This window comes from Vulpes vulpes, chromosome 3, assembly GCF_048418805.1.
Source record: "Vulpes vulpes isolate BD-2025 chromosome 3, VulVul3, whole genome shotgun sequence".
In the NCBI taxonomy this organism is placed as follows: Eukaryota; Metazoa; Chordata; class Mammalia; order Carnivora; family Canidae; genus Vulpes; species Vulpes vulpes.
This window is the reverse complement of record NC_132782.1, coordinates 115,048,514-115,074,013: the sequence shown is the minus strand read 5'-3', so window position 1 is coordinate 115,074,013 and position 25,500 is coordinate 115,048,514. Positions and strand designations below refer to the sequence as shown.

General features: G+C 58.1%; 1 protein-coding gene across 3 annotated transcripts in view; it reads left to right on the top strand.

The window, feature by feature from the left end:
* The window catches only part of RAB11FIP3 (RAB11 family interacting protein 3), an 80,501-nt gene extending 55,419 nt beyond the window's left edge, over window positions 1-25,082 (top strand). For 2 of the 3 annotated variants that reach the window (XM_025984944.2, XM_072754259.1), the window contains 11 exons: window positions 1,915-2,084; window positions 6,633-6,782; window positions 12,339-12,374; window positions 15,593-15,686; window positions 16,395-16,498; window positions 19,908-20,048; window positions 22,046-22,127; window positions 22,820-22,957; window positions 23,130-23,285; window positions 23,424-23,564; window positions 23,645-25,082. In XM_025984944.2, the coding sequence (XP_025840729.2) occupies window positions 1,915-2,084; window positions 6,633-6,782; window positions 12,339-12,374; window positions 15,593-15,686; window positions 16,395-16,498; window positions 19,908-20,048; window positions 22,046-22,127; window positions 22,820-22,957; window positions 23,130-23,285; window positions 23,424-23,564; window positions 23,645-23,758 (1,326 nt within the window). In that variant the 3' untranslated portion in view covers window positions 23,759-25,082. Of the gene's footprint in view, window positions 1-1,914; window positions 2,085-6,632; window positions 6,783-8,419; window positions 8,555-12,338; window positions 12,375-15,592; window positions 15,687-16,394; window positions 16,499-19,907; window positions 20,049-22,045; window positions 22,128-22,819; window positions 22,958-23,129; window positions 23,286-23,423; window positions 23,565-23,644 lie in introns of all 3 variants that reach the window. The other variant, XM_072754258.1, reaches the window with a different exon arrangement.
* Window positions 25,083-25,500: the final 418 nt, after the last annotated feature.

Here is a 25,500-nt window from a genome sequence, read left to right as displayed (position 1 = left end):
TGTCCTGTTGTGCTGCTTCTGCGGGCCCTGCCCCTGACATCCCAGTGCCTGCCTCACACTGCCTGGCAGCAGGTGACACCTGCTCGGTGATGTTGAGGCTCTGTAAGGGATTTCCTGGCTTCAGATTTTGAAGTGAGTGGTTTTGAGGGGTTCCTCAGTTGCCTTAGAGTCCAAGGAAGACGGGGTCTTCCCGTGGAGACAGGTAACACCACTGAACATCTGCACCGCCTCTCGTCATTCATTTCATCCTGGCTGCACACAGCTGGGGCCGTGAGCCCACGGTCTTCCACGTTTCTCTCCGTACCTCCCTGTCTCTCGATCCCACTCCCGTTTTATAGATGAGGCAACAGGGCTTGGAGCGGTGGGGACCCAGTGTGGGGTCACAGGGCTGGCAGTGGATGGAGGATGGACCCTGGGCTGTCATTGTCACGCTAGGATCCCACCAGCCTGGCCTGGGCCTTCACGCCCCCTGGTGAGGCGAGGAGCCACGGGGCTGCAGCCGGGAGAGGCCCGCAGAGTTAGGGGAGGAGCAGTTACCTCAGGATGACAGGACACAATGCACTCTTCTCCAGCTGCTTTTCTGGAATCTTACCTGGGTTTTTGTGTGTGTGTTCGGTTTTATTTACTTATTCATGAGACACAGAGGGAGGCAGAGACCCAGGCAGAGGGAGAAGCAGGCTCCATGCAGGGAGCCCGGTGCAGGACTCGATCCAGGACCCCAGGGTCACGACCTGGGCTGAAGGCAGACATTCCACCGCTGAGCTACCCAGGTGTCCTTCTTACCTGTTTTCATGTTGTTAACCTCAGACTTTATTTTTTTTATTTATTTATTTATTTATTTATTTATTTATGATAGTCACACAGAGAGAGAGAGAGGCAGAGACACAGGCAGAGGGAGAAGCAGGCTCCATGCACCGGGAGCCCGACGTGGGATTCGATCCCGGGTCTCCTGGATCGTGCCCTGAGCCAAAGGCAGGCGCCAAACCACTGCGCCACCCAGGGATCCCAGACTTTATTTTTTTTAAGATTTTATTTGTTTAATCATGAGAGACAGAGAGAGAGAGAGAGGGAGAGAGAGAGAGGCAGAGACACAGGCAGAGGGAGAAGCAGGCTCCATGCTGGGAGCCCAACGTGGGACTCCATCCCGAGACTCCAGGATCGCGCCCTGGGCTGAAGGCGGCGCTAAACCACTGAGCCACCCAGGGATCCCAACTTCAAACTTTTGAGCCTGAACTGTTGGCCTCTTTCCATAACGAGCGCAACTGCATTGTAATTAAAGCTGAGACAATAAATTGAAAATGGCTTGATTCTTTGGGTTTGAGCCATTTGCACTGTGCTGCGTGCCTGGCCCTGTGCTGGGCACAGGATCCAGAGAGTGAAAACAAAGATCGGTTTTGTGGAAGGTGGACCTTTAACCAGTGAACGAAATGCATTGGCTAAATAATCGATGAGCTAGTGTGTTGTGGTGAGACCCCGTGATTAAGTTTCCAAGCAGTAGCCTGAGCATACATAACACATATTGATGGTGACTTTTTAATGAGCATGTTCTTCTCCTGGTCTTTGGAGAGAACTAACTGCGGTGCTGGTGGTGACAACATGGGCGGACTCACTGGGATTTATCATGTGCTGTTGCAGGTCTTCTCTCTGTTTTAGGTAAATCTATGTAACCAACTTTCAGAATTGCTCTCGTAGCTTTTCTGCTTTGGAACATGTGCCTGTGTTTCAGTATTTAAACATATTGGATTCTTTTATAGGCTAATGTTTCTGCTCCCAGGTGTGGTTGGGAGCCTGCCTAGGCTGCCCCACCACGTGGTCTCTAAGGTGCCTGCAGTAGGGCATGGTGTGGGGCATGGCGGCTTACTGACACCTGGCCACTTTAGAGCGTGGTGCTGACTCTCAGCATTCTTCTCCTAGGCCAATGAGGTGACAGACAGTGCATACATGGGGTCTGAGAGCACCTACAGCGAGTGTGAGACCTTCACCGACGAGGACACGAGCACCCTGGTGCACCCTGAGCTGCAGCCTGAGTGCTTGGACACCATGGAGGATCCCAGCCACGGTGCTCTGCTGCTGCTCCCGGGCAGGTCTGTAGGCTGGGTGTGGGCATGGCACGAGTATTGTTCGTAAGACACTGAGGGGATGTGTCCCGTGGGCACATTGGGTTTGTGGAGGGCTTGGAGTCAGTGGTGCAGAGTCCCTGGGGGACCTGGGGAGGATGGAGGCCCTGCAGCGTGGCCTGTCATGCTGGTATGAGCGCACGCCCACTGCCCCGAGCCTGCTTTCAGCCACAGCGGACCTCTGTGTTGAGAGGTGCTCCTCCTGGCGACAGATACCCTGCTTGTACGCATGGCACAGCTTCCTTGGCTATAGGGAGAAGCTGGGTTCTGGGTTTCTCACTGAAGTTCTTAGAAACCAGGGCAGGACACCATATTCAGGGCACGTCTCCCAGCAGGATCTTGGAACCTGCTTATCCGGACCGCATCCCTCCCCAGGTCTTCTTCCTGCCCCTGCTCCCCAGGTCCCCGGGTGTTTGAACACCTGCGAAGGGAGAGGGCGGGGTCCGACAGGTGCCGGGTGGCCTGCGTGGCCCTGGGATGAGAGCCGGCAGTTTCCCTTGTGCTGTGTGGGAAGCCGTCATGCCTCACAGCCCTGCAAGTGGTTTGATTTTATTTCGTTTTGCTTATTTTATTTGATTTCCTTTCTTGTTCGGCCCTCACAGAGTTTTTGTGTTTTTTTCATTAACGGCAGTATCACATGGTGACACGTGAGTGCAGCCGGTGTGGGACAGGCCCGCAGCCTCGCAGGCGCCCTGGCCCCTCAGGACCGCGCTGCCCGGCCCGGGTTGCGCCTCCGGTGGAGTGACCACACAGCACTGAGCATTTGCCTAATAAATCACTTTAGAGGGCAGCCCCGGTGGCGCAGCGGTTTGGCGCCACCTGCAGCTTGGGGTGTGATCCTGGAGACCTGGGATCGAGTCCCACATCGGGCTCCCTGCGTGGAACCTGCTTCTCCCTCTGCCTGTGTCTCTGCCTCTCTCTCTCTCTCTGTGTCTATGGATAAATAAATAAAATCTTTTAAAAAATAAATAAATCACTTAAGAGGCAATCCTCACTGATGAGTTAGGGAATTTCAAGCGTACCAGTTTTTTTTTTTTTTTAAGATCTTATTTATTTATTCATGAGAGACAGAGAGAGAGAGAGAGAGAGAGAGGCAGAGACACAGGCAGAGGGAGAAGCAGGCTCCATGCTAGGAGCCCGACGTGGGACTCGATCCCGGACAACAGGATCACGCCCTGGGCTGAAGGCAGGTACTAAACCGCTGAGCCGCCCAGGGATCCCCCGCACTGTGTAGCCTTTTTACACCCGACTGCTTTCCCTTAATGTCGTGGCTGTTGAGGTCTGTCCCAGTATTTGTGCATGGCTGTCCATCATTTGTTTTACTATTATTCTGTTGTATGAGGTGGGCTGCAGCTTTTTAATTCATTGCTGGTGGCCATCTGGGTGGTTCACTCTGGCTTTCTGCACAAAGCTGCTGCAAGCACCTCGTGTCTTGGTGGCCTGTCTGTCCCTGGGAGGGGGGTGGTGCTGCGTCTGCAGCATGCTTGTTGGGTTGTGGGAAAGGTACAGGCCGGCTTCTCGCAGGTGCTTACCTGCCAGCTGCCGGTGGGGTTCTGGTCACTCCCTTTCCTCAACCGCCTGCTCTGTGCTACTTTTTTGAGTTCCTTTTCTTTCTTTTTTTATTTAAATTTTTTTTTAAAATTTATGATAGTCACGGAGGGGGGGGTGCAGAGATACAGGCAGAGGGAGAAGCAGGCTCCATGCACCGGGAGCCCGACATGGGATTCGATCCCCGGTCTCCAGGATCGCGCCCTGGGCCAAAGGCAGGCGCCAAACTGCTGCGCCACCCAGGGGTCCCTCGAGCTCCTTTTCTGGAGGGTGTGGAGTGTGGTGTTGCTGTGGGATGGTTCTTACTTGCATTTCCTGACTGAGTGCCTTTTTTTTTGCATTTATTGCCCATTTCGAGATTCTTTTTTGTGAAGCGCGTGTTCAAGTCTTTTACCCATTTGTTTATTGCCGGGGTCTCCAGACTTCTACAAAAAGTCAGATAATAAGTATTTCTCTGGCTTGCAGGCTGTATGGTCTCAGTGGCTACTACACAGGCTTTCCTGGTGAAGTGCAAGTGGTATGGCTCATGGCTGTGTCCCACTCTGACCTTACAAAAACAGGCCACGGTGGGATTGGACTTTTCCTGATCTGTTGGGTTATCTTTTTCTTACTGATTTGTAGGAGCTTTTTATATATTTTGGATGTGGGTCTTCTCTCTGGGTTGTGAATTACAGGGATGTGTTTCCTGCTCCATAGGTCACCTTTTCACTTTCCTGCAGGTGTCTTTGAGGAACAGATGCTTTTAATTCTCCTATGGCCTGGTTTAGCCATTCTTCTTTTCTGGTTATCACCTTTGTATAGTTGTAGAAATCTTTGCTTACTTTACGTCACTATGATGTTCACATTTGTTTTCCTTTAAAAGCTTTATTTTTTCATTTCTATATTCAGATCTGCAATTTCTCTGTGACTGATTTTTTTGTTGGGGTGTGAGGTAGGGGTCATTTCCCAAATGATTATCCAGTCGACTCAGCCTCAGTTTTGAAAAGATTCCTCCTTTCTTTGCTGTCTGGTATCACCTTGGTCCTGTGGCTGAGTGTGTGTGGCTGGGTCGGGAGCACGCACGCTGTGCTTTCTGTCCATTCTCGGATCAGCACAGTCTTTGTACTCGAGCATGTTGTGGATTGAATTGTCAGTCCTCTAGCCTGGTTCCTGACACGCTGTGTTGGTGCCATTGGCCTTTTGCCTTTCCCTGTGGGCTTTTTAATTTTTAAATTATTTTAATTATATTTATGATTTTTTAAGATTTTTTTATTCATGAGAGACACAGAGAGAGGCAGAGGCCAGGCAGAGGGAGAAGCAGGCTCCATGCAGGGAGCCCGATGTGGGACTCGATCCTGGGACCTCAGGGTCATGACCTGAGCCAAAGGCAGATGCTCCACCACTGACCCACCCGGGCATCCCACACTGTGGGCTTTTTTTTTTTTTTAAAGATTTTATTTATTTATTCATGAGAGACACAGAGAAAGAGGCAGAGACACAGGCAGAGGGAGAAGCAGGCCCCATGCAGGGATCCCAGGTCTCCAGAATCATGCTCGGGGCTAAAGGTGGTGCTAAACCACTGAGCCACCTGGGGTGTCCCCAGTGAGCCACCTGGGCTGCCCCACTGTGGGCTTTAGAGTCAGCTGTTGGCTTCTGGAGAAAGGCATCTGCAGGGATTATGGTTAGGGTTGTATTGATACCGATTAATTTGGGGAGAATCAACATCTTCATAATATCAGGTCTTCTAGTGTTTGAACAAAGATTTTTGCTTCATGTATTTGTTTTATTTATTTATTTATTTATTTATTTATTTGGGAGGGAGTGGGGGAGGAGGGGAGAGGGGGAGAGAGAATCTCAAGCAGGCTCCACACTGAGCGCAGAGCTCGACACGGGACTCGATCCCATGACCCTGAGATCATGACCTGAGCTGAGACCAGGAGTCAGACACTTAGCCAACTCCATCGCCCAGGTGCCCTCATTTATATGTATGAAATCATATTTACAGATATGCTTCAGAGGATGGTATGAAGTGCTAAGATCACCCCCATTTCAGTTCACTTGGATTTCATTGTAACTGAAAGCAGGTGTAAGACCATGGGATTTGTCTGTCGTGGCTTCAGGACTGCTCCAGGGGTGTGTGCATTTGTGGGTGGGAAGTTGGAACCAGTTCTGAATGTTGAGCAGCCGCGTGGGTCTGGGGCACGTGCACAGGGACCCAGTTCTGTCCCTCACTCTGCCTGCAGGGCAGTCACGGCTCCTTGAGGCTCCCTTTCCTCTACTGAAAGGGGCAGCTCTCAGGTTTTTGCATGGATTAGTGGCGATGAGCTAAATCCAGCCGTGGTGGAGGCTCTGAGGACTCCACAGCTGTTCTCTGCCCGTGGTGAAGCCCTGGGTTTCCAAGCATTGGCCCAGCCCCTGCCAGCCTCCAGGTGTGCCCAAGCACCTACCCGGCCCCATGACCTTGTACTCTGGAGGGTGGGTGTGGAGGAGTGCTCTCCTTAGGAGGAGGACAGGTGCTAGCAAGCCCTTTATTTTCCCACGTTGGAGTCTGTTATTCTGAATTTTACGTCGCAGCAGAAGTGTGCCCCCATGCTGGCCAGCGGTCGTATGAAGACAGCAGCACCTGGAAGAGGCCCGGGGTCTGTCTGCAGGAGACGTGGGCCTGTGTCCGCAGCTGAATGCCTGATGTGGAGATGCTGAGAGAAGTGGGGTGTGCTGGACGTTCACAGCAAACCCCAGATCTCAAAGACGTTTTACAAAATAAAGAATATAAAATACTGCTTCTGAAAAGATATTTTGGAACGTTGGAATAAGTTAAAATATATTGTTAAAGTCACTTTCACCGATTCATTTACTCCTTTCTAACATGGTTGCTAGGACATTGGAACTCAGACATGTGGCTCGGGCATGTTGTGCTGGAAGGTGCCATCACCCCTTTGGTTCTAGGGCCACGAGTCACAGCGAGTCCCTTTGGTTTTGCTTTTGCAGATCCCACCTGCACAGCCAGTCCGTTGTCACCGTGATAGGTGGTGAGGAGCATTTTGAGGACTATGGCGAGGGCAGTGAGGCAGAGCTGTCCCTGGAGACCCTCTGCAGTGGGGAGCATGGCTGCGGGGACCCCGCTTTCCCTACCCCCAGGTAATACGGCCCTGCTCTGCTGGGATGTGTGTGTGTGTGTGTGTGTGTGTGTGTGTGTGTGAGAGAGAGAGAGAGAGAGAGAGAGGGAGGGCAGGGAGGGGGAGAGAGGATGTAAGGTCTGCTCTCAGCAATTTCAGTTATGTAGTAGTGTCGTTACCATGTTTTATATTCAGTCCTCAGACCTTATTCCTCTTGTAGTCGCAAGTTTGAACCCTTTGATCAACCTCTGCGGGAGGCTTTAACATCGGGGATGACTCTGGATTCATTTCCTTATAATTATCAGACATCCCCCAACTGTGTGGGAAGTTGTTGCTCAGTCAGCTGAAGTGCTAGGTCTAAACGGTGGACCTTCACTCCAGGAGCTGGGTCCTCCCCGGCTCGCCTTCCTCTTAGGGCCTCACTTGTGTCTAGACGAGGACCTGGCAGCCTTAGGCTGGTGACTGGCACTCTGAGGACCTGCCTGGCCCCACAACTGGTCCGCGTCCATCGCCTCTCCCCTCTACGGCCAGTTCTTGAGACCCTCTCTCTTTGCTGACACCTGAAGCCACATATCTCTGACTCCGCAACAGCAAGGCCCTTGTGTTGCCCAGGCTGTTGCCCTGGCCCAGAGGACCTACCGGCCTGGGGAAGGGCCTCTGTGGCAAGTGCCTGGGAGTTGGTGTGAGTGAGGCGTGCAGGTGCTTTTAGCAGCTTTCCTCTCCTCACGCACACTTGTGGTGGTGTTGACGCCGAGGTGAGGACTGGGCGCTGCTAAATACGTGTCTGTCCAGCTTGGGAACCTTTCTTGTCTGCGTAGGCTCTCTCAGGTGTATGCCTCCCCCCTCCCCCCCGATGTTTCCCTTCCACCTACCTTTACATGGAACTTCCAAGCAGGCTTCCAGAAGCCAGCAGGCCCCAATGCCCCAGGGATACAGCTCCCTCTCTGCTTCATCTTCCCTCAGCAGGTGCCCTGCCAGTGCCCTGAAAGTCCACTGAGATTAGATCACAGGGAGGCAAAGAGAATCCTGAGTTTTGTTTTGTTTTGTTTTTTTAAGATTTTATTTATTTATTCATGAGAGACACACAGGGAGAGGCAGATGGAGAAGCAGGCGCCATGCAGGGAACCAGACGTGGGACTCGATCCCAGGACCCCAGGATCAGGTGCTGAGCTGAAGACAAGATGCTCAACCACTGAGCCACCTGGGTGTCCTGAATCCTGAGTTTTTAACGAAGGCCTTCAAGATGGCCTAATTCTTGGTGACTCCTCGTGCACACTTAGTTCAGCAGGGGTGGGCTTTCGGAGCTACAGTACGGCAAGTAGAACCCTGCCAGTGCTTTGCTGTCCCACACTGACGTGTTTTCGACAAAGGGGAAAGCAGCGTGTCCAGTCTCTCACGTCCTGCTAAGGAAGGGGTTTTGTTTTAGAATGGAGCCAATGGGCTGCACCTATTTCCTCCGAGCACCTGAGCAGGAAGGAACAGGTGTGTGGCCACGTCCCCCACTGCTCCAGCCAGTCCTGAGGTGGTGCTGAGGGAGGTGGGCTCCCAGTGGTCCAGAGGAAGAGCCAGCGTCTCCCGTAGCCAGGGCCCATCCACGGGGTCGCAGATCACCTGGTGGGTCCTCACTGTCTCCTGAACTGACGCTTCTCGTCTCTCTAGCACCGACCCGCTTGCTGCAAAGCTGCACAGCATCCTCACTGATGAGGCTTTTGAGTTTTACTGTAGCCAGTGCCACAAACAAATCAACCGCCTCGAGGATCTTTCCGCTCGTCTGAATGACCTTGAAAAGAATAGGTAACTGGCTAGTGCCTGGCCTTGCTGTTCGTCCAGCGGGAGGGACGCTCACCCCCTGCCCCGCATGCGCCAAGCCTGTGTCGGGTGCCCTCTGCCCCTGCTGTGTGCATGCCTCCGTCTGAGCCACTGCCGCCGACCCCGGGTGGAAACAGCCTTCACACGCTGTGGGTCCTGCATGGGGAAGTCCATGTGAGGCAAAGTCTGCGCCTAGAAAGAGCAGCCTTCCTCATTTTACTAAAGGAGTCACATGAGAGGGCTTTGTGAAATGTAAAAGTAAGCTTCGTCTTTAAAAACAGATCTGGAGGGGCATCTGTGTGGCTCTGTCCCTTGGGCCTCTGACTGCTGATTTTGGTTCAGGTCGTGACCTCAGGGTTGTGGGATCAAGCCCCACGTCAGGCTCCACACTTGGCGTGGACTCTGCTTGGGATCCCTCCACACCCCCTCCTCATGATCTCTTGCTCTAAAAAACAAAAACAAAAAACAAAAAAACCCCACACATTTGTAAAGAGCTTCCAGGAGTCTGTTTAAATCAGGTGAGCCTTCCCTTGGACCTTTTTTTTTTAAGATTTTTTTTTTATTTCTAAGTATCCTCTGTCCCCAACATGGGGCTCAGATCCACAACCCCGAGATCAAGAGTCCTGTGCTCCACCGACTGAGTCGGCCAGGTGTCCCCGCACCCAGTTCTGTGAGGCCGCTTCAGACCCTGTTACCACGATGCCCACCTTTACTACCCTGGGGCCTAGCATGTGCCCGCCACCCCTGGCCTTGGTCCCCGTCCTGTCCCTCGGTTCCTGTGTGCGTCCGTGTTTGCCTCCCTCTCCGTCCCCTGCACCAGCCTGCTCAGGCCAGAGCTCGGGGAGGAGACAGCCCTTTTGCTGGCTCCCCACGACTTGACAGTTGAAGAAAACGTGCTTGAGTAGCTTGTGCCTATGGGCATGTCCACTGAGCACGTGGTTAATGAAGCTTGTAGTGCAGGTAAGCCCCTGGGGGCCGTTGGTGGTTTCCCACAGCAGCACCCGCCCAGTGGACTGGGCGGGAAGGGGTGCTGTGGGCCCCAGGACGGCTGTCTGCGGTGAGCTCTTGAAAGAAGGGGCCTCGGGCTGCTGCTGCTGGGAGGTAACGTGAGTCGTGGTGGGAAGGAAGCCATCCTGGTCGGCAAGCTTGCAGGAGTAGTCCTCTAGAAACTGCTGCCTGGCCAAGCCAGGCCCTCCCAGTGGGTCCCCATGGCTGGCAGCCCTGTTGGACTGCTCACCTGCCTCTGGGTCCAACGCATCACATTCAGTATCTTCAACCTTTCTCTTTTTACTTTTTTTTTTTTTTTAAGATTTTATTTGAGAGTAAGAGAGCAAGCAAAAGAGCACGAACAGGGGAGGGGGCAGAGGTCGAGGGAGCAGGAGCCCAGTGGGGCTCGATCGTGACTCTGAGACTGTGACCCCAGCTGAAGGCACTTCACCGACAGGGCCCCCCAGGCGCCCCCAACCCGTTTTCTTATGTTCTGTGCAGCACCCACCGCACAGACTGGAATCCAGCAAATGCCCGGTCGAGTGCAGAGGGATCTTTGTGGCCAGTCGGACGCTTCAGAGCAGGGTCTGGGGGTAGGTCCCTGCAGTTCTGCCGAGAACCTAGCCTTCTAGGGAGACTGGGGGGAAATGTGGCCTTTACTGACTCCCAACAGCTGCTGGCCTCTGTCACAGGGAAAACCAGCCTTTCATCCTGTGTGCGTAGCTGGTGCCCAGAGCTCCAGGAAAGTCCCTCCACCTGGCTGGGGGTCACCTGTGCTCCCCGTGCAGAGGCTGCTGTCCTGCCTCCGTGGGTTCCAGGCCAGGAGTGCCATCTCTGTATTTGACAGTAAGCATGGAGACACGTATCTCATCTCTCATTATTTATGTATTCCTGAGACACAGAGAGAGGCAGAGACACAGGCAGAGGGAGAAGCAGGTTCCATGCAGGGAGCCCCACGCGGGACTCGATCCCAGGACCCCGGGGTCACACCCTGAGCTGAAGGCAGATGCTCCACCGCTGAGCTCCCCAGGGGTCCCTCATTCCTGGACACTTTAGAAGTGATCTTTTGCTGTGTTGACAGCCTGCTGCAGGACGGCCTCAGTCGCCTCTGCTGGGCCTTTTGAGGGGAGCCTGGGGCACAGCTCAGTGTGGCTGGAAGTCCAGCCCCAGCCTTGCTCCAAGGAGGACCCTGTCGACATGGGCTCCTGTGCCGTTAACATTTGCTGTAATCACGACACAGCTGTCAGGAAATTTGTCCCAGACGCTAGGTCTTGCTAGTTGGTTCCCTTGGAGTTGCCACAGAATAGATGTATTGGGTCATAATTTGTGGATGGCAAAAGGTGATTCAGTCCCACCTGTATCTGGAAGTTTTGATGTTAAATCTATCTTCTCCCAGTGAACCTCAGAGCGTGCCTGTAGGGATCCTGCTTTCCAGGGACCCGGGAGCCTCCAGGAATACAAGTTGTTTTGTAGAAATTAACAAGATTATTAAGAAATGAAGAGTAATAGGTCTGTTTTCAAATTATAAGCCCCCGAGGTGGCCTGGCTGGGCCGTCCGCACGGGGCCGACGTGCACCCCGAGTCTGTCCTGTCCTGGTAGGGCCAGGAGTCCCGGGATGCTAGGATGCACGGTGTGGTGTCGCTCAGGGTCCTGCCAGGAGAGGGGAGCACACAGCAGTTTGAACCGGGGACCAAGCGATGAGGCGCGGTCCGCTCAGTGGAGGGAGCTCGCGACAACAGCAGCTTCAGGGAGCAGCCCACCGCCGGCACTCAGGGCAGGCCTGCCACGGACGCCCCTCGGCACCCCACCAGCGGGGCTTGGTGGGCGCCTCCCCTCCAGACCCTGAGGCAGTCTGCTCTCTGGCTGCAGGAGGCCCCCCAGGAGGGGTGTCCCAGAGGCACCCGTAGCCCAAGGCTCGCAGAGCCCTGAGGGCGCCGCTGCTGCCGCTGGGCAGGGGCGGGAGAGGGAGAGGGTCTGGAGTGAGAGGGCCCACATGTAGCTGAGGGCCCGTGGACACGGGGTCCCTGTGGCCCCCTTGTACCCGGAGAGCACGCAAGAGAGATCGGGAGGGGGCCTACATCCGATTCCAGGGAACAAGTAGGAGGGACGCGCCTGGAGGTGGGGCGACCTGAATGGGTAACTGAGGCAGCGCGTTCCTCCGGGGTAGCCCTCCGGGCTCGGGCCGGGGGAGTGGAGGCCCGTCGCGGTAAGGGACATGAGGGGCCTGCTTCCAGTGCTGGACGGGCTCATGTCTTCTCGGGCCGAGGCCCGTAGCTTAGCAGTTGAGTTCAGAAATAAATCAAGGTAAGTTTGGCCTTTCTTGCCATTGCTGACGCTTCCATCAGCTGGATGACATGTGATTGACCGTATTTATTGCGCCAAAGTGGCCGCAGAACGGGCTTCCGAGTCACGGCCGGGGCGGGGTCCTGGACCCTGTTGGTCCAGTGCCTACGTTATGGCTGATGATGAGACCTCCCGTCGCCAGCAGGCCTGTACCTCTGGTCCGTGGGGCATCTGATGGCCAGCCATGGCGGGGAGGCGTTGGGCCCTGGCAGCCGCTGGACCTGGGCTGCGATCCGGTCGCGGCTCCATCTGGGGCTTCTGTGGGAGAGGCCTGGCCAAGGCCCTGGGAGCCCCGGGGCTGGCGCTCAGCTCACGCGGCCGACCTTGGGCCTACTGGGAGAGCCCCCAGCCCGTATCTCTCCAGCCTGCTTCCTGTTTCCTCCCGTTCCTCCCTGTCTGTTCTGACACGATTTTCCTGTTTATTTTGATTTTACACAGTCCAGCGAAGCGGCTCTCCAGCAGGAAGGTGGCAAGGTAGGAGACCCCTGGCTGCTTTGAGACGTTCTCTTGAAACGGGTCACTGATCATAGCTTTATAGAAACATGTTTGGAAAATACTCTTCTCCAAGGTATTGTTGTAAACCTGTGCAAGTCACTTCTCGTGCTCTGGGACTGAAAATAATTCTTGGGGGTGGGTTGTGACAAGAGTGACCGCTGCCGTGGGCAGACCGTGCCTCGTGCGGGGAGGTTTGTGCTGGAATCTCCCAGCTCACCAGGCCTGTGCTGCGAGGTCCGGGAGGGCACGGCAGCGTCCCCATGTGCGGCTGTCGATGAGCCCATGGCAGCGTGAGCGAGGGTCTCGGCGAGGCCCGGATATGGGTTCTGGCTTGCCCACCCCACCGGCACCACAGCAAGGAGAAGATGGCAGAGACATGAAGGACACACTTTGGTGGCCGTCCGTGCGGTGGGAGGTGGCGGCATGGCCGCGTTCCCTGCCCCTGCCTGGCTGGCTCAGCACAGGTCACACGGGCCGCGGTGCCAGTGCCCCCCATGGGACGCCACACAGTGCGCTCTCGTTTCTCAGGCCTCTGCTTCTAGAGTCGGATGGCTGCAGTACTGCTGCTTGCCCCCGCCAACTATCCCCCCGCCGGCCGTTCCTCCTTGGCCGTCTTTCCCCAGCCATCCCTCCCCTCCTGGCTGTGCCCCCGCTTGCCGGCCATCCCCCCCGGCTGGCTCTCCCCTGCCATCCCCCTGTCCACCAGCTATCCCCGCCAGCCATCCCTCCTTGCCATCCCCCATCCACCGGCCATCCTTCCCCAGCCATCCCTCCCTACCGTCACCCCCAGGCTTTCCCTCCCCTGCCATCCCCCCATCCACTGCCCGTCCTCCCCACACCATCCCCCACCAGCCGTCCCTCCCCTGCTGTTCTCCTGTCCACCAGCCATCCTCCCCCAGCTGTCCCTCCCCCGCTATCCCCTCCAGCTGTCCCTCATCCGCCGTCCCCCCCCAGGTGTCCCTCTCCAGCCATCCCTCCCTGCTGTCACCCCCAGCCATACACCCCTCCCAGACCTCTGCCTTTTTCACAGCCACTCTGTGGTCCCAGGCAGGGGTCAGCCACAGCCCTGCCACCCCTCCCCGATGCCTCCTCTCTGTTGCGGGCGTGTGGACCTCCTGTGTTGCTCTTTCTGTATAGAGTCCTAGGGCTTAGGAGCCAGCAGAAGCAGAGGTGAAGGCCACCAGCCCCCCTGTGCACTTGTCCTCGCCCTCCCCTGGATAGCGGGGCTCCCAGACTCCTAGGAACAGGGCGTTTGTTTCAACCACACACAGATCACCAGTCCTCCCTCTGCCTGCCGTGTTCCACCCCAGATGGCTACAGGGGCTGAAACCAAGGAAGGGAGTGCTCTCCCGCCGCCCCCTGGCCTGCGCTGCCTCAGCTCGGGCTCTGCCTGCCCGCTCCTTTGAAACCCCCTCTGAGAGCGTGATCTTCCCTTCGCAGACACCTGGTAGGAAAGCCCCGTCCGCAGGTGTTTGTAGTCCCTGTCCACAAACAGCCTGTTCTGCACTCTGCACGCAGTTGTTTGCTGCCTCTTTGTCCTTAAAACCAGCACTAGAGTTCTAGGGAAACTCAAAACAGCTGGTGCTTCCATGTCTCAGTGTCTCAGACCTTTGCCTGCAGCCCTGTCGCCACATCGTGGGGTTTGGACCCACCAGCTCTGGCCTCTGCGACCGGGCTGGGGGCGTGACCCAGGTGCAAGTGGCTCTGGGGTCAGTGTGCGCATGAGGACCTGGAGGTGCCAGCACAGAGCCGGCCTCAGGACAGGGAAGCGCCAGCAGGACCTCCACGGGGCAGCTGCCCGGGCACAGCACAGGAGGCCCCCCTTGGGGTGTATCAGGGTGGATTTGCACAAACACCTCCCCAGCATGTGCCTAACGTGCTGCCATCTGCCTTCTGGGAGCTCAGGACGGGTGACTCCAGGCTGTGGCTTCTCTGCAGGCTGGTCTCTGGGGCTGGGCTGGGCCGTTTCCTGCCCCAGCAGTGACATCAGGAGCTCTTGTTGGGGCCAAAGTCACAGGCGTTGAAAAGCAGTGCTGGACAGAACAGGATGACCTTTGGGCTCTGTGTCCCTCAGGGAGTCCGAGGACATCCACAGGAGGGTGCTCTGTCGCACCCAGGACATGTCAGGGGACTTGGGATCCCAGGGGCAAAGATGCCCTTCAAACAATTCTCAGAAAAACTTAAGAAACGCACAATGTCAGTGAACACCGAAAAGGAGAGAGAACTTGTGTGGTGATAACATGGAGACGTTCGGTATAACGTCTAATAGCATCTCATTGAATTCTTAGCCTGCGTTTCGACCTTGACGGGAGCTGTTCACACACGTCCTCGCTTACAGCTCATTGTGGCTTGTGATCCCCACTTCATAGGCGAGTGAGGCTCAGGGAGGGTCGGTGGCTTTCTCAAAGCCACACAGCTCTGAACGTCAGGCTGCCGAGTTCAGGGCCCGGTCGGCACAGGGGACGCGCCGCAGGCACTCTGCAAACGCCCTGAGGTGTTTACGTGCAGGGACATTAGAGCTGATACACTGTCTCAGCAGCCAACAGGACTGTCCTTAGAGTGACTGCAAACGTGTTTGCTGAGCACCTGCCAGGGTGCCGGTGGCTGAGGAGCGAGGGCAGGAGTTCTGAGGGTGCGGGGGTCCACACAGGCCCCCGGGGTGCCTGGGCTGCACAGCCCCTGGCCCGGCCCCCAGCGCTGCCCCTGGAGCCTGCTGCCACAGGGGAGCGTGCTGTCTCTGCCCCTCCCCGAGCTCCACCCCAGGGGACACCCCCACTCCCTCCCTGTGGCTGCCACAAATGAAGTAGCAAGAGCACATTTGGGAACGCTGTGTGTGCAGGTCATGGTCCTGAAGTCCTGTTTCCGGGGCCCATGGTGGAAGGTGAGATAATTTCACATCGGAGCAAGGAGTGACGTCGTGTTTTATGACCCAAGGACAAAGTACCCTCACCCATTAACTGCCAGGGAGGGAGTCCAGGGGGTCAGGTTCCAAAGAGCAGCGGGGTTCTCTGTGGCACTTGGGTCACAGTGTCCTGCCGGGACCGTTTGGTGGAGGCTGGGGCCCGGGGCTGCCCGGGTCTGGTTCTCACATCAGCCTGCAAACTGGAAACGCTCATGTTGACAGAACCCCTGACCCTTCCCCTTTGTGTACTGCTTAAGGGCCTCGTCTGGACTGTCCTGTTGTGTCTTCTCCACAGGCACTTGCACCATTCGGGGGCCCTGACCATGGAGTCCCTGCAGGACCCTGCCCCAGACCCCGTGGAGGGGATGGAGGAGGACATTGCTGACAAGGTAGAGCCTGGGCTGTGGCCTGGGGGACGGGGGACAGGGCTGGCTGCAGGGCTGATGGGGGTGGTGCTGCCACCAGAAGCTGATTACATTCTTCACCAGCCCTCACGTCGTCCAGCAGGTGTCCTCAGGGCCCCGGGGCTGGGGGTGCAAGGGGAGAGGTCGCTCATACCCCGTGTTCGTCTGTGGGCCCATCAGTGCCCTGGCCCTGGAGGCAGGATGTGAGGGTGCTCTGGGTTCAGGGTGCTGACCACAGAGCCAGTGGGGCTGGGTTCCCCTGGCAGCCTTGCTGTGGAAGGGGTGTGACAGCACACAGCCACCTCCTTCCGTCCCCCCATGTGCTCCTCCTCCCATCCCTCCCGTCCCCCCCTCGTGCTCCTCCTGCCTCTCATCCCCCCCACATGCTCCTCTTGACTCCCGTTCCCCCCACATGCTTCTCCTACCATCCATCTCATCCCCACCACGTGCTCCTCCTGCCTCTTGTTCCCCGCACAAGCTCCTCTTGCCATCCCTCCCATCCCCCCCACGTGCTCCCTCTCGTCCCTCCTGTCCCCCCAGCACTCCTCCTCCTTCCCTCTGTCCCCCCACATGCTCCTCCTCCGTGATTGAGATGGGCCTGCTCCAGCGCAGTGGACACGGCCTCCTGAACAGTTGGCTGGGGATGCAGGCTGTCTTGCCTCCCGGTTTTGACACCCCTGTGTCACTCCCAAGGTTGTGTTCCTGGAGAAGCGGGTGTCGGAGCTGGAGAAGGACACAGCTGCCAACGGGGAGCAGCACAGCCGCCTGAGGCAGGAGAACCTGCAGCTGGTGCACAGGTGAGGGGGGCTCTGGTCCTGGTTGCCTGTCGGTGAGGCCCCACCTCGCAGCCTCGGCCACTGCTCTGGAGTGGTCTCCTCATCAGCTGCTGGGAGCCAGGTCAGGGGCCAGTGCCCGGGGCCTCCTGAGCAGGGTTCCCGCACGTTGCACTCTCTCCTGGCACCTGTCAGGCCCCGGAGGAAGGCGCGAGGGGAGGCACTACCTCCCTTCTCAGGAGCGGTGGGGCCAGCACCCCTGCCACCCACACCAAGCGCCAGGTAGAGGCTGGCCTTCGATGGAGGCAGAGGCCACGTGGGGAGGCCTGCTTGTGTCCCCGATTCTGAGAAGCCTTCCTGACCCTGTGCTGGAGGCAGTCTTGTTACTCTGGACGACTGCTGTGCTCGAGTCACCCGCATCATCCCCATCCCCTCCCATGTGTCCTGGGAGGCAGATGCCCCTGCTGCCCCCAGCTTGCAGGCGAGGGCACCGAGGCCCGGGTGAACTGGGGGCTGGACCCCCCTGGGAGCAGGCAGGTTCTCGCAGGTACTTAGCGGAGGTGAGGAGACCGGGAAGCGCTGACGGAGAGGACGCACCGTGTGGGCCGGTGGGGCAGCACGCACTGAGGTGGACAGCGCATCACGGAGGCAGTGGTGTGACCTCCCCCGCCGGGACTTTGTGTTGTGTAACCAGTTGTGCCATGCAGCCTATGAGCCTGGCTCAGGAGCGTGTTCTCTGGGCGGGCCCAGCGGGGCCTAGGTGCCAGGGGGACAGTCTTCTGGGGCCAGGATGGTGGTGACGCCCACAGGGGCATGAAGGAGGCCCCGCCAGACACTGTGACCTCAGGGAAAGGCCCGCCCCCCCGCAGCCTCCGTGCGCTCGCTCAGCCCTGACTTGGCAGGTGGACACAGGCCGTGATGCCCTCGCATGGCTCCTGCAGGGGATGCTTGCATCCCGGGTGCCACTGACCTTCCCGACCCGGCCTCCAGTGTGGGGCAGGCAGGCTGCTCTCTGGATGCAGAGTAGAACAAGTCGTCACGAGGTGCCACCCGGGTGTCACTTGCACGGTAGGAGCAGGTCCTCTGTGCCGTCCGGAGCCTGGGCCAGCCGGCTGCCCCCATCTGGGCTCTCACAGCACGGCTGGCTACTCTGTGGCTGGGCTGTGGCGCTGCACCTAGGCTATGCCACATCTCCAGAGACGTTCGCTCTCCCTCTGTGTCCACATCCAGGGAAACCTGGATGGGCCGCCCTGTCGTTTCTCCCGCTGCCTGGGGAGGCACCGTCTGTCTGATGGCACACACCAGTTACCCATGTATGGACTGGGAAGTCCACGCTCTCCGGCCCAGGGCGTGCGTGGCTCAGGCTGTGTCCTGAGCTCTCCTAAGGACAGCAGGTTCTGCTGCTTCTTGACAGTTCCTGGTTTTCACATTGTTGCCAGCCTGCTGCATGGCTGCTGCCCCTCTCCCCGCACCCCAGATCCCATGCAGGCTCTCGTGCTTGGCTTTTTTTTTTTTTAAGATTTACTTATGGGGCGCCCAATGGCTCAGTAGGTTAAGTGTCTGCCTTCAGCTCAGGTCATGATCTCCAGGTCCTGGGATTGAGCCGCAAGTCAGGCTCCCTGCTCTGCTTCTCCCCTTCCCTTTGACCCTCCCCTCTGCACGTGCGTGCACACTCTCTTTCAAATAAAGAAATAAAATCTTTTTAAAAATTTATTTCAGAGAGAGAACGAGAACATGTGTACACATGTGTGAGTTGGGGGGGCAGAGAGAGAATCTCAAGCAGACTCCTCACAGAGCAGGGAGCCCACTATGGGCCCTGATCTCATGACCCTGGCTGGGATCATGACCTGAGCCAAAACTAAGGGTGGACACAACCAGCTGAGCCACCCAGGTTTCCCTCATGCTTGGTTTCTTGCTTTCTGGATCCCATGTTTTCTTCTTCTCGTGCTCATTGGTTGTCTGCAGAGGACATCCTGGATGGTTGCGGGGGGTTGGGGGGTGCACAGGAGCAGGCTCTTGAGGCCTTGTGTGCCTGGGGCGTGTTGTGCAGTGATCGTGTGGCCGGGTCTGGAACTATAGCCGGAAGCAGGGCTCCCAGGAACCTGGCAGCCGGGCTCTGCTGCCCTCTGTGGGGTCTGAGTTCTCCCCTGGACGCCGGAGGATCTCGTTTCCTGTGCTGGCACGTGGGTTCCAATGTTTTCATCTCAAAGATATCCCTCAGCTTCAGGAAGGTTTTTGTTTTTTGTTAATCTATTTTAAGTTTTATTTATTTATTCATGAGAGACACACAGAGAGAGGCAGAGACACAGGCAGAGGGAGAAGCAGGCTCTGTGCAGGGGACGGATGCGGGACTCGATCCTGGGACCCCGGGTCACGCCCTGAGTCCACGGCAGATGCTCAAACACTGGGCCACCCAGGCACCCAGGGGAAGGTTTTCAGAATGATTTCTCTATACTTTATTTTGCTTTATTTCCTTATTTGTCTGAACTTTTGTTCATCAAATGTGTTAGACCTTCTGGGACTTTCTTTTCCTTTTCATTACTTCCCCGTTCTTTAAGGTGGTCATGGAGCTTGATCTCAGAATCCGAGCTTAGCTCAAGAGTCGGACGCTGAATCCCGGAGCTGCCCAGGCACCCCATGTTTCTCTTTTTAAAAATATAATATCCTCTGTTTTCTCCTTCAACTCTCCTACTGAACTTAAAATTTTTTTCTTCTCAAATTGTCAATTTCTAAGAATTAGTTTCTAAATGTCCTCCTGATGTGTTGCTCCTGTTGCCTGGAGTGGTATCCACTGAGCTGTGAATTGCAAGGCCTTTCTCCTCCACGAGGTCCTCCTCTGTGTTTGCTTTGGCTGCATTGCGTCAACACGCTTCCCATGGAGCTCCGTTCGCTCTCAGGTGTGACGCACCAAAAAGAGGTTGGGAAGCCTTATGTGCGCGCGCAGCTTGGGGCCAGGGCGTGGGCTCCGTGGGCAGGGCCTGGAGTCCTTGTCTTCGGGATGGTCAGCCCTTGTGTCCCACAGCTGGGCGTGGTGGGCAGGGGCAGGGCCCCAGTGTGAACATTTCCTCTGTCCTCATGTTCTTGCAAACTCCTGCCCTCGCCTCTGCTGTGGTGACCTGGCTGCTCAGCCTGCAGTGTCGGTGCAAGGTGCTACCGGGGGTGGGCACCTGGGAGCGCTCCTGTCCACGCACTGGGACGGGGGTGAACTGCCTGAGAGCGATGGAGACCGTCCCCGCTGTCGGGACATTGCCAGGGTTCTGAGGCCCTGGGTGCGGGTATGGGAAGCAGGGGCCGTCTGGGGGGCACACGCTCTGTTTCAGAACATCCCCGACCACAGCTGTGGGTGGGAGTCTCCCCGGCTCTGCCGCCCCGCCTCCAGGTGGGCACAGGCAGGCAGAGCAGAAGGCCTCTTACCCCCCCTTCACCTTCACAGAGCCAATGCCCTTGAGGAGCAGCTGAAGGAGCAGGAGCTGCGAGCCTGTGAGATGGCGCTCGAGGAGGCGCGGAGGCACCGAGAACTGGTGTGCAAGATGGAACGGGAGCGGAGCATTGAGGTGGAGAGCCTACAGGCCAGGTGGGGCGCTCCCCCCTCCCCTCTCCCACGGCTGGCCTGGCTGAGGGCTGCGGGGGATGGAGCAGGGTTAGGGGAAAGGGGAGGGGAAAGCCCCCTGAGGAAAGCTGTCACACCACTCCAGATGCGAGTGCTCAGACCCCGGGCTGCCGTCCTCCTGGCCAGAGCACCAGCCCTTTCTGGGACTTGACGGAAGTGCCTTCCTGCTCCTCTGGAGTTAAGCCTTTGAAAAGTCAGGAAGGGGGATGCACGGCCTGCACACGACATCAGGCCTGCACACGACATCAGTAAAAGTCGAGAGCAAGGGCAGCCCCCACGCGGGGTCCAGGCTGGAGGGACGGCACCTGTGTACAGCGGGGCCAGCGAGTAGAGCTCTGAGAGTGTTGCTGAGAGAGAACCTGCATGTGTTGGCAGACAGGTGAAGAGGCTCCTGAGAGCCCACCTGAGAGCCCCCCAGAGCTCCTCGGGGAGGGGGGGGCATTTCATAGGGCTTGTGCGCTGAGCCAGAGCCGCTTTCAGAACTTGTGAGAGGACTCCAAGTCTTGTGGCTCCAGCCCTCTCCAGCTCCTGGGGCTGGGGCACGTTGTCATTACCAGAGAAGAGCTCGGTGCATTTTGCAGAGTGCGGCCGTGGAAGGGGCTGCACGTGGAGCCGTGCAGCCTTCCTTGCCTGCAGACGGAGTGGGGTGCTGCTCGGGGCCAGCGAGGCCTGGGCAGCTGGCTGACCTTGTTCCTGGGCCTCGGCGGTGTGGTTCAGTGTTCCTCCCCTGGGGCTCTGCACAGGATAGCACCTGCCAGGTGTGACGTAGACTGGGTGTCCTGACACCCTGGGGGAACCAGGCAGGACTCTGTGTCACTGCTTCAGAGCAGTCCTGCCGCCTACTGCGCCTGGGTCCGGTCAGCCTCCTGCACTTCCTAGAGGCTGGAGGGGGGCAGATCAGGGCCCTGAGATCAGCCCAGCCCAGAGGCAGCTCCGGTGTGGCCTCAGCCCACGGTGGTCAGTACAGGGGGCTGCAGGAGGCACCACGATGGTGAGGACTGGAAAGGAGAGAGGCTGAGTCTGTGGCTGGCGCAGGAGAGAAGCCAGCGGAGCCTGCAGCATGTCCTAGCGTCAGAACATAGGGGAAGTGCTCAAACATAACCACACGGTGATGGGCTGCTCCCAGGGCTCCTGGTGGTCAAAGCCGGGACACTTGGAGTATCGCACTGATGATAATACTGTTGGACCATAACCCGACGTGTAAGGAAAGGTGAGGACTGAGGAAGAAGCGGAGGGAGCGCACAAGGTCTTCCTACAGAGGAATCCCAGATGATGACCCAGGCGCACGCTGGGCCCAGTGACCTGCCGGGAGGAGACACCTGCAGACGCACCTCACCGGGTGACCCAGCTCGGCATCACCCGTGGAGTGGTGTGGACCCAGGCGCCCGATCTGGTGACAAGGGCACCTCCCCTCTGTGACCGTCCCGTCACGAGACACACCAGACACGCCCGGGGTGAGGGGCGTCATACCAAATACGGGACCAGAACTGATCAAACCGTCAGGGTCCTGAAAAGCCAGGGGAGTCCTGCAGACCGCCAGCGACCAGGGGGCGCAGGAGACCAGGCGGCTGAGGGCAGTGTGGCCCTGGGGGGCCCTGGGATGGGAAATAAAGGGAGACTATGGTGTGGTGACTAGTATGTCCTGGGGTGGCCGAGGGCTATGGCGAGGGCACTGCGGCGATGAGCACGTGCCATGCGGGAAGCTGTAAGGGGCTGGGGTTGTGTTTACGGTTTTATAAACCCAGAAGTATCCCCATGCCCAGAGTATGTTTAATCACCGTCCTGGCTTACGGAAGAGCTGGGCCCTCGGGTGCCCGAGTGGTGCATAAGGGCTGGGGCGTGTTGGGGAGCCTGTCTGTGTTCCCAGTGGCTCCCAGCAGGGCTGCTGAGACCGTGGGCTCCCACCCTCAAGGAGACACGTTTCTTGGGTGTGAGGTCGCAGCCTCGCTGTTGTGTCTCAGGTTGCAGCAGCTGGACGAGGAGAACGGGGAGCTGAGGTCCTGCACGCCCTGCCTGAAGGCTAACATCGAGCGCCTGGAGGAGGTGAGCAGTCAGCTGGGAGCACTGTGCACACGGGGCCCAGCGCCCAGCACGCGGCCTGAGGTCAGCCGGGCCAGCTGCAGGGCAGCCCCTCAGCCAGAGCTATGACCACAGGCCCAGAGGATGTGCTGCTCCGTAGAGCAAGCTGATGACGCTGGCGGGGACAGGCACAGCCTGGGCCTGGCCGTCACTTTGCTGGAAGGTGTTGGTCCCTGCTTGGTGTCCCATCTTTCCCACGGACACGGGACCCGTGGGTGCAGAGATTCAGCTGAGAGGAACCTGCAGTCCGATTCCAGGCTGATGGCCTTGAGGGCCCGACTTTAGCTGGACCCTCGTGCCCTGTCCTGCAGGTGTTCACTCGAGAGGCCTTGCTCCCCCAGCCTCCCCTCCCTGCCAGGACATCCAAGACCACATGGGCTCTGGCTCCCATGCACAGTTTCTGCGCAGTGACCATGGGTCAGATCCTGGTCTTGCGTGGGTCGTCCCTGCCCTGCCTCCCCTGAGAAGCTGCCCCTGTGGCCTGTGCAGCCACTCTACACCAAGAGCTCCCCAGGCCCACCTGTGTGCTTGCTGTGTGCACCTCAGCCATGATGGGGTGGCTCGCACGCACCCTGCATGGCCTGAGCCCGCTCAGGAAAGCTCCGTGGACAGGGCAGCAGGCAGGCATGTTGGCAGCCAGTACCCTACTTTCACAGGAGAAGCAGAAGTTGCTGGATGAGATTGAAGAGTTGTCCCTGCGGCTCAGTGATGAGCAAGAGAACAGGAGGAAACTGGGGGACAGGTTGAGTCACGAGAGGCACCAGTTCCAGAGGGACAAGGAGGCCACCCAGGAGGTGAGCATGGTGCACCCATGTCCTGAGACCTGAGGCTGGTAACTGCGTCGTGCTGGGCAGGGGTGCTGGGCGTGAGGTGTTTAGGGAGGGTGGGCTTGTCATCTGCTTGGGACTGGCCTGGAAGCCGAGGGCGGGGTGCCGGGAGCCCTGCTCACCCCGTGGTTGTCCACAGCTGATTGAGGACCTGCGCAGGCAGCTGGAGCACCTGCAGCTTTTCAAGCTGGAGGCCGAGCAGAGGAGGGGCCGGGGCAGCAGCGTGGGCCTGCAGGAGTACAACAGCCGCACCCGTGAGAGTGAGCTGGAGCAGGAGGTCCGCAGGCTAAAGCAGGTGTGGGCAGACTCACCCTGCACCCCTGCAGGAGGGGCGGGGGCGTGCGGGGGCGGGTCTGGAGCCACAAGCCGCTGCCAGGACCAGTGCTGTGCGGGCTCAGCCAGGAATGACGCTGCTGTCCTGTCCCTGACCCAGGACAACCGGAACCTGAAGGAGCAGAATGATGAGCTCAACGGGCAGATCATCAACCTGAGCATCCAGGGCGCCAAGAACCTCTTCTCCACGTCCTTCTCGGAGTCCCTGGCTGCGGAGATCAGCTCTGTCTCCCGAGATGAGGTAAGGCCCGTGCAGGCTCAGCACCCCGATGCGCCACATTCTGTGCACCGGCCCGGCACTGACCACTGCTCTTCCCGTAGCTCATGGACGCAATTCAGAAGCAGGAGGAGATAAACTTCCGCCTGCAGGACTACATTGACCGCATCATCGTGGCCATCATGGAGACCAACCCATCCATCCTGGAGGTTAAATAGAGGCAGGAAGGCCCAGCCGGTGGGCCCAGCACCCCATCCGCACCCAAGAGATGGCCACAGTGTGTGCACAGCTGAGACCAGCGGCTGGGCTGGGGTGCATTGACAGGTCTGCAGAGAGAGAACAGTGGGAGCCCTGGGATCGGGGCCCACGCAGGAGAGGGGGGGAATGGGCCTACTGTCCGCAGAGATGCAGACACCACATCTCAGGCTCAGGCGAGCCCTTCTGCGAGCTCCCGCCCATGTGGAGACTCCCTGCCGCCCTGCCCATCAGGGAGGAGAGGAAGGCTACGTCCCCGCGGTGCGCTGCCCTGTGCCTCACCTGGACGTCACAGGGGCCCCAGGACCCTCTCCCCACAGGCAGTGCTGTGGGGAGTACAGGCGGGTGAGGCAGTGCGCACCAGGGTCCGCTAGGAGCCGCAGGACCCGTCAGCTGCTCAGGCCACGAGCTGCCAGGGGCACTGTGGTCCAGCTTCAGACCCAGGGACCTCCAGGCCACGCAGCTATTCCCACGGCCCAGACCCCTGCTGCACTAACCCCCCTGGGGGCCGGGGCAGGAACCTCCGCTCTGAGTCAGGACTTGCGAGTCGCTCCATGTGGAGTGTGCTCTCGGGACACGGGGTGAGGTGTGGGTGGAGTGTGTCTTGGTGAGAAACGGCGCCCCCGTGGCCGTGGCCGTGGCCACCCCGGGTGAGGTCCCGATCCCCAGGCCAGAGGCCCAGTGTCTGGAAGCAGCTTCCTCTGGGAGTTGGAAGCCACTGATGTGGCCGTCCTTCCCCGAGCCATGTTCTGTGGGAGGCCGGGTGGTACAGGTTGTCAGAAGCAGAGAACAGCCCCCCCGGCAACGTGGGGCTTCCTTCGAGGAAGCTGTTGCCTGGCCCTGGTTCACCCCTGCCAGGCTCTGCCCACCGTGGGGGCTGCTGGGCCTGCCCCCACCCTGAGCCTGAGCGCGGGCCAGGAGCCCCTGAGTGCTCCCGGGTGGGTCAAGACCCTGCACACAGGCTGGCCATGCTGTGTGCGAGGGCGTGTGTGAGGCGTGTGTGCGTGTGTGTGCGCGTGTGTGGGCGTGTGTGCCCCCTGCATCCTCCATCCTCCCTGTGGCCCACATTCTACACTAAGATTTAAGACGTTGCCTCGTATTGTACATTTTGGGGAAAGCCTTGGGTGTAAATCAGTGTAAACTTGCAGGAGAGATTTTTCTATCATGTAGAGTAGGTATTTTTTATAGATTGAAGGTTGATCAATTTTTTAATACTTCCAAGAGAGAAAACTATCTGTGTATACACATAAAATATATATATGTATGATAATAAATACTGGAACTCTGCTTTCCGTGCCCAGCCCTGTCCCGTGGACGCCAACGCCGGTCTGTTTCTGTCTGTCACTCAGCGGCCCCGTAACCATAACTGTAACCGTAACCGTAAAGCAGAGTTGCCGGGAGGTGTTCTGCACAGAAGCCCCGGCCTCCCCTTGCACAGTGACCCTGTCTCCTTCCCCGGGGGGAAGGACTCTTGAGGCAGAGCAGTGGTGGTCTGTGTGCTCGGGGGCAAGGCCATGATAGTCTCCTGAGGATTAGAGCTGCCTGTGCACAGAGGTCCGATGGCCCCCCAGGGAGGGGTGCGAGGCGCTCTGGCTGCAGGAGAGCCCTCCTGGAAGCCCCAGGGTGCCACCTCCAGGCTGCACACCGGCAGAGCTCAGCTGAGGGGCCCTCCTGGGGTGTGGGGGCCGTGGGGGCGCATCACAGG